This window comes from Ambystoma mexicanum, chromosome 12, assembly GCF_040938575.1.
Source record: "Ambystoma mexicanum isolate Mex_15411 chromosome 12, UKY_AmexF1_1, whole genome shotgun sequence".
NCBI lineage: Eukaryota > Metazoa > Chordata > Amphibia > Caudata > Ambystomatidae > Ambystoma > Ambystoma mexicanum.
The window spans coordinates 228,460,071-228,468,269 of NC_090936.1; the positions used below are offsets into that span (position 1 = coordinate 228,460,071).

Genomic DNA, 8,199 nt, shown 5'->3' on the forward strand with positions numbered 1-8,199 from the left:
AGCATCTGCCTATCAGAATGAGGGGAGTATCAGTCTCCATGTGGTTAAGTTATTCATTTTGCACTGCAGGAATGAATATATATGTACTGCCGGGTTGCTGCTACAGAGCAGTGGCAAACGTTGCCTAACATCTCTGTGTGATTGATTTTCCTCTGTGAAGTTAGGTAATTGAATTCAGTGTTAACTTACCATTCAGAATCATACATTTTAAACATTTGAACATCTTTCCATGTAGTGCTGTTTGATGGGTTGTGTATTTTAGAATGGTCCAGTGGTGCCAAAAATGTATGCTTTGGATTTTCCTGTGATGTAATTGTTATGCGAAGTATTATTGTTGAAACTTGAAAAATCCTACATCTTTTTGGTCAAAGAATGTTGGCAAGTGTGTGCTGCTGTCAGTGGTTGTCGTGGTGGCAGAACGGCGGGCTTATCAAGTTCTGTACTGTAGACCTTTCAACTCTGCACCAAGCAAGAGCGCGCGCCCAACCGCTTTAGGCTCCAGTGCGCATGGCTGTCTCTAGTCAGCGGCGGGAAAGCGAGGCTCGCCTGAGGAGACCGGTTACTGCGCACACAAAGGAGATCCGACAATAGGCCGGGAACACACCGAGGTGCAGTCAAGGAAGCCTGCGCCCCACACGGTTGTTTAACTTGACGGGGTGTGCCCCTTGACATGACATCGCACAGGAAAAGGCCGCGTAGCTCCATGTGCGGCCCAGGGCAGATTCCGAGACCCCGGCGGTGCCTATGCCTTCTTTGCGCGCTGCTTCTGCGGGGAGCGCTCGCCTTTGAGACGCCGTCTTTCTTCGAAATCAGCATCCCGAAGAAGCTGGAGCCCAAAGCTGACGGGGGCCCTGGACATAAGGCGTCCTATGCTGTGACGGTGGGTGGGAGGACGTACATCCTTCAGCTACGGCAGAACAGAGTGCTCCTGCCCCCGGCCCTTACCCTTTACCGACACAGGAGCGCCGGATATCCGGAAGTGGGGCCGTGGCTTGTTCGGCGGGATTGCTACTACCAAGGTTTTGTAGAGGGCATTCCTGGCTCCATCGTAGCCCTCAGCATATGTTCTGGGTTAAAAGGTTTCATACAGACAGAAAGCGTCATATATGCCATTGAGCCTGCATCGTTTTCATCCACGTTTCAACACCTTATTTACGAGGTGGAAGATATGGACGTGGATCCCAGGAGCTGCTTCACAACGAAACCAGAGAGGACCTACCTAGAGAAGTATCACTACACAATGCATCAAGCCAAGCGCCCCAGGAAGGTGGCCCAGCCACACTATGTGGAGCTTCGTGCCATCCTTGACTATGATTTGTACAGCCATTATGCAGAAAACAGCACTATCTTGATTGAGACCGTTTTCCAAGTGCTCAACATGGCGAATTCCATGTTTGCTCCTCTAAATTTACATTTAGTGCTTCTTAGCTTAGAGATATGGGAAATAAGAAATTTGATTCCTTCATACTCAGATGTAGACACATTTCTTAAACATTTTGCCTCCTGGAAAGAAGAAAATTCTATTCCGCATCTAAAAGTTGACATGACTGTTTTGTTTAGAAAAAACGACATTCAGTATTCAGTTGGGGCAACCTATTCAGAAGAGATATGCTGGGGTCATAATGCGGTGATGTTTGTTGCATTTACCAATTTACTTAGGCGTGATTTGCCTGCAATTGCCACAACTCTAACGCATCAGCTAGGCCACACCCTGGGAATGGAACATGATTTTGACTATGTTTCACAATGCCACTGTCCACTGGGATTTTGTATAATGTTCCTGGGTAGAGTGACAACAACGTCATTTAGTGACTGCAGCACAATGGATTTTGGGAATTTCATTTCTAGTGGCAATGCATTTTGTTTGCAAAATGTGCCCTTTGATGGATTGCGTTCTGCTGTGCCACACTGTGGGAACAAGGCAGTGGAAGGAGATGAGCAGTGCGACTGTGGCAGTGTAAAGGAGTGTGCTAGTGATCGCTGCTGCGATGCTACTTGTAAGCTCAAGGGCTCTGCTCAGTGTAGTCGTGGTCCTTGCTGCCATGCATGCCACTTTGTTAAAAAAGGGACACCTTGTAGGTTACCTGTTTCTGAATGTGACCTTGCTGAGTACTGTAATGGGACATCAGCAGTTTGTCCTCCTGATGTGTATTATCAAGATGGATCGACATGCAATCGCAATCAGTCCGTCTGTGTTAATAACAAATGTTATGATTACATGAAACATTGCAGAATGCTTTTTGGGAAAGGGGCAACTGTTGCCTCCCCTAAGTGTTTCTCAGTAGTCAATACCAACGGGGACAGATTTGGAAATTGTGGTTTTGAAGGTAAAGATGTTTTGCCAAAGAAATGTGAAGTCAGTGATGTCATGTGTGGGAGGGTGCAATGCGAGAATGTAAATGGTATCCATATTTATAATTCACATTCTGCTATAATTCAAACTCCTGTTGGAAACAGCTGGTGTTGGGGCATAGGCCACCATTATAGCTATGACATAACTGATTTTGGAGCAGTGCAAGATGGTGCAAAATGTGGCATTGGGAAGGTGTGTGTAAATAGAACATGTGTTGACATATCAGTTCTTAACTATGATTGTAATATACAGAAAAATTGCAGTGGGCATGGGGTCTGTAACAACAAGAAGAACTGTCATTGTTACAAATACTGGGCTCCTCCAGACTGTAAACATAGAGGGCATGGAGGAAGCATTGACAGTGGGCCATTAGTTAAAGGTTCGTTTGTTAGTTATGTTTACCCAAAAGAGGAAGAGTTTACATTTACAGGTCATGATTCTAAATCATCTGCTGTTGTTAGGGGTACAGATATTTCTTTAATATTAGGTCTTCTGCTCATACTTTCCTCGTTTGCTATTTTGTTGCATGAATCTGGACAAAATTATGTTTTTAAAAATAATTCCTCTGAGACAAATGATCTGACAGTATTATTTGCACAGAGGCGAACATTAGAAAGAGTCATCTGATTTGATAGTATACATTTCTTTTTTGATATACCAAAAACACACGTTCTGTTTTTTTGCTTTGGAGTTTTTGTGTCTTTTCGTTCACATCAAATGAGGACACTGCATTAGGTCTCCTGTGACTGTACAATTATTTCAATGTTATGTAGTATATTGTGCTAATGATAGAAATGCAATTTGTGCTCCAATACCCTTTGTGCCACTCCTCGTGCAAGAATATGATCTTGTACTCGTCGCATTTGAAAAAAATACATACATTGTCTTACAACCTTGAAAGATAACTGTATGTGCCAATCAATATTCAAAAGAAATTGGCTATGAATGTACTTTTTAGAATCTTTTTTATTAGTTTTCTCAGAGAAAATAACACAAATATATCAATGAACATAACATCAAACCTTTCCCAGCTTTGATAACACCTTTTCTTAACTTCCAGACTAAAGGTTTACTCTAGTGTAACGAATATCTCTTCATATGGTCAATGTTCTCATACTACTACAGTGGGAGTTCTTAATCAACCACAGAAACATCATAAATTCAAAACAACACAATAATCTAGTCCCATTCTCAAAGCATGTTCCCCAGATCTGCTGCAAGAAGTGTTATAGATTGCCTGGATAAAAGCAACACTCAGTCATTGAGCAAGTACATCATTTATTAAGGGGTTGTCTCCCCCTTGGGAGGGGTAGTTGAATCCATAAAGACTCCCCTGTCATCTGACATCAGCTGATATGCAGCTCAAAATCCTGGTGTACAAGGAGTATTGGGGACCACTCCACAACCAAATTGACCTCTGATTCATTGATTGGGCGACACTCAACACTTGCCCGTACTCAGATTGGCTAACCAGCCCACCACCCACTACATTGGGGAGAGAACATTACTAGGTGCTACAATCCTACACAGGACCACCTATCTTTGCCCTGCCTTGATAAAGACTACGGTAAAAACATGTTCGCTCCCCTTTCACCTGTACCTAACATTTACTAGGTTTTTGGTTTCACATGTGTAACAACATTAAAACCTTCCCTGATGACAACAAGTCAGGAGTTTTGCTCTTTTATTACAATACCCTTGAATTAACTAACTCACGTCTACAAAATATGGTTATCAACCACCAACCAGCGCCATTAACCAGCAAGGTTTGTCAAACCATCCAAGATTATAGATAGTTTGTAGGGCGTAGTTTACGGCCACTGATGTAACCTTATGCTATGCAGGTTTTACTGGATAGCTAGAGACGTTTTATGGGCTTTATTACAAAATGATCTCCAGTATCTGTCTGAGTAAACCCTCCCTGTGTCTCACTCCCATTGTGATCTGATCTTAAGTGTTTTGCAAGGCCTTACAGTCGATTCCCTATATAGTTGGGCAGTCGATTCCCTATACAGTTGGGCTATCAGCCCCCTAGATTCCTTATGAATGTGTAGGATTTTTTCAAAAGAGGTTGTCTCCGTTCAGATTATCTGTCCATTTCGCAACTATTATGCACCCTTTAAGATGGAGAAAGCAAAATAACGAGATGCGCCTCCTTTCCAATTCTACCTCAAGGTGTTTGAAGCTAATAAACCAATTGACCAGCTCATACCATATCTGAGAGAATTGTGGGGATGACAAACTCTGGATCAGTTGGGCGCTGGTAGGGTATGGTGGTCCAATGGTCGTGGTTGAGCGATTTGATCAATTATAGACCCCCAAAGATCTCACACAGTTCAAACACTGGGTGATTCCTTACTGTTCTTGTCAGGTTGCTCAGTGGGACCCACTGCCATTCTCTGACAGTGAAGGCTGATAGTACCTGATTTCCCAGTGCATAATTGGAAACCTTCAGGTGATATCACCCTCAGTTATGCTGCACTGTTATTATCTCGAGGAAAGAAGGTGGAGTGTACTTCCCTCACAACAAATCTATTATTGTGTAATAGGCTATTCCCTGCCTCCTTCCACCTCAGAGAAAATGCACTATTCCCTGTTAATTCTCTTTAAAAAAAAAATCAAAAAAGTATCCAGCAGGGATTCTGATTGGTAAGATCTGAAAGAGAAAAAAAGTCTGGAGAAAATATTTATTTTTATGGAATTTAGTCTCTATGAGTGCTCTTGTCCCCCTTCCACCTAGCTAAATCCATTTCAATAGCTGTCCAAATGTGTAAATAATTGGCACTGTATATGTCTTTCAGGATCTTCATCAATACTACCCAAAGGTATAAGATCCTTTCCATCTCAATCTCAAATGTGGGAAGCCCTGGTATGTGCTAAGCCTTTGCTGTGTTAGTATACTCAAGAGGAATAGGCAGGGATTTAAGTGGGATACAAAATCGAGGCACGGCTCTGAAAAAGGGGCATGGCCAAATGTCCTGGGCATGGCCTAAAGAAAGAGCAGGCTCCACATCATGAAGTCCTGCACAAATGTATTTTGGGCAGCCTAGCATGGTCTCAGGATGTCTTATTTGCACCCAATCTGCATACGGATAATGAAAATCCCTGTGTTGAAGTTTCCAAACAACCTGCAGTCTGTAAATAAATTATCTTCAAACTCTGTATATAAACAATTTAATCAGAATGTACATCACCTTCATTTTGTAGATAAATGACAAAGGCCCATTGTGTGATTCAGCTCCCCGGCTGCTTGCCTGTCCCATGAATAATCTGTAGCTATTAACCGCCTATGATGATGTGCTACTATGATGCACATATTACCTAGGAAGGCACCAGCAATCGCAAATCCATGTTCTGTCTTTAAATTTGATTTTACTGTTCAAAGACATACCTCAAGATATTATCTGTGACATATCCAGGTGACCCTACAATCGCTCAGGTGAGCCACCACGTGAATGGGTGTTGGGAGGAGAATAGCATCAGTGCAAACAATTTGGTAATTTGCATAACATTTAAGAGCATTTTGGGACTGTAAGAATTTACACACATTTTTATATATGAAATATCTGTGAAAGTGATTCATTCCTGAAACCCTTCTGTGCAACTAAATGAATAATCAGAAAGAACAGTTTTAATTATGATAACATCCTGCCAGTAAAGTGAGAGCAAACTACGAGTCATATACACAAATTTGGAAGAGCTATATTTTGGGAGTCCGATGTTGGCTGTACTGCTTTGGCAGGTGGAAAGCTTCCCTGCACACATCCATCATCCCTACCACACTCACATGAGTGCTCTTTCCAAAATCAGGCCAGGTGCTACTAAATTGGTGACTGAAGGCCCACCTCGAGGCAAGTTTTTGGAGACGGCCAGAGTGCCGCCCAAGCTCACCTAAAAGCTTTGGGAATAGGACTGATTAATGTAAATGTACCCTGAGTCCAGAGTATTTCCAGTGCAGGTCTAGTTCTTTTATAAATGACGGAATGGAGGTCTCTGCTTGCATCGGGTGAAGTAGGATATCACCTACAAAGAGCCCTGGCATAAATTCCATCCGCCCTCTCTTAAATCCACATATCTCAGATTTGGAAGTCACTAGGGGACTCCCTCACCAATGCGAATAGCAGAGAGGACAGTGGACAGCCCTGGCCTGTACACCTGCCCATAATGAATATATCAGATCTTTCTCCATTAACTTTTAACCTTACTGGCTGGAGTACAAAACCGCCATCCATGTATCCTCACCGACCCTAAGCCGCATGCTTATTAGAATTTAACAAAGGACACTGCAGCTAACCTAAAGAAACGCTTCTTCAGCATCCAAAGAGAGGATGATTGTTCCGAATTGTTGTCAATGGCCATAACATTTAGAGCTTTTCAATGCCTTTGGTGAATCCAACATGATCAATATGCACTGATTCTGGAAGGAGCCTGTCCAATCTGGTGGCTAGGGCACTTGTCATAATCTTCATGTCAACATTCAATAGGGAGCTCGGCCTATAGAAATTACAATCCCATATATCTTTCCATCTTTGAGAATCAATGAAGTAGCTGCTTTCCAAAAGAGGATGGAATGTTTACTGCTCCCGATTAAACTGTTCCACTACTCTTATTACCTTAAAGCATGTAGTCTGTTGTACGTAGTCCAGGGATCTATGGTAGCCATATCTGGCATTCAGGCCAACTGTATTAAGTTGGCCATATCTTGCATTTAGGCCAACTGTGCTAGCCATACCTGGCATTCAGGCCAACTGTGTTAGTTAGCCATATCTGGCATTCAAACCAAATGTGTTAGTTAACCATATCTGGCATTTAGGCCAATTGTGTTAGCCATATCTGGCATTTAGGCCAACTGTGTTAGACATACCTGGCATTCAGGCCAATTGTGCTAGTTAGCCATATTTGGCATTTAGGCCAATTGTGTTAGTTAACCATATCTGGCATTGCTGTTGTGTCCTCATTCCGTGGTTTTCTTCCACACAAAAATGGAAGGGAATAATATGGAATGAGATGGGATGAAATAAATGTGAGGAAGTATGATGGATGTGGTTGGTTGGTTTTAGGCTCTAATTATACCAAAGTCGATATCCCCCTTCATACAAAGCAGAGACACGCGTTTAATCATGTGCCTCTATGTTCTGTGGCAAGGTAACAAGCGTGTCCACCACCTTCCAGATTCTGAATAAGGCCATATGGAGCCCCCTGTTGTAGGTGTTAATACATTGTTCCAAAATAGGGGGTCCTTTTTTAAGGCAAGTGGTGTACACATTTGTCCAGATGACACATGTGGACCGTACGCATACTATGGCATTCTGTCAGGACATGCTTAGCCGTCTTACCATTTGCTTTGTTCAGGCAGATACAGCAAAAGCGATCCTGTTTCGGTATGGACAATGACGGACCCAGAACACTCAGAACAGGCAGGCGATTAATCCGCAGAAGGAGGATGAATCTCCTCAATTATGTTGAGGGACAAACATCCAAATATGGATGCGCTTTCTTAAATGTGTACAGCACATCAGACACAAATGCATAGCTTTTTTAACAAACTCAAATGCATAACATTTTCGTTTCAATCCCACAACTCTAGACGATTTACAAATAGGCACCTCAGATTAGTAAAGTCAACCCCCCAGTTCGGGTCCATCCTATATTTTTAAACAGAGTATTCATGTTCTTACTGAAACTATACTTTGATTCTAGCCTCTGCTCTACTTTTCCTAAACTGTGTAAGAGGGGATTGGAAGGCCCATTCTGCATTTTAATGTACATGATGGCTCTTTATTTTAAAACCAGGGATTTTTAAGAGACAAACTGCCTAATTTAAGTCTTATTATATCCATAGGGAC

The 8,199-nt window shown here is 42.4% G+C and overlaps 1 protein-coding gene across 1 annotated transcript; it reads left to right on the plus strand.

The window, feature by feature from the left end:
• Positions 1-599: 599 nt before the first annotated feature.
• On the plus strand, positions 600-4,057 carry LOC138512953 (disintegrin and metalloproteinase domain-containing protein 9-like). Its single transcript, XM_069627692.1, has one exon. The coding sequence runs from the start codon at positions 671-673 to the stop codon at positions 2,978-2,980; it is 2,310 nt and encodes a 769-aa protein (XP_069483793.1). The 5' UTR covers positions 600-670; the 3' UTR covers positions 2,981-4,057.
• Positions 4,058-8,199: the final 4,142 nt, after the last annotated feature.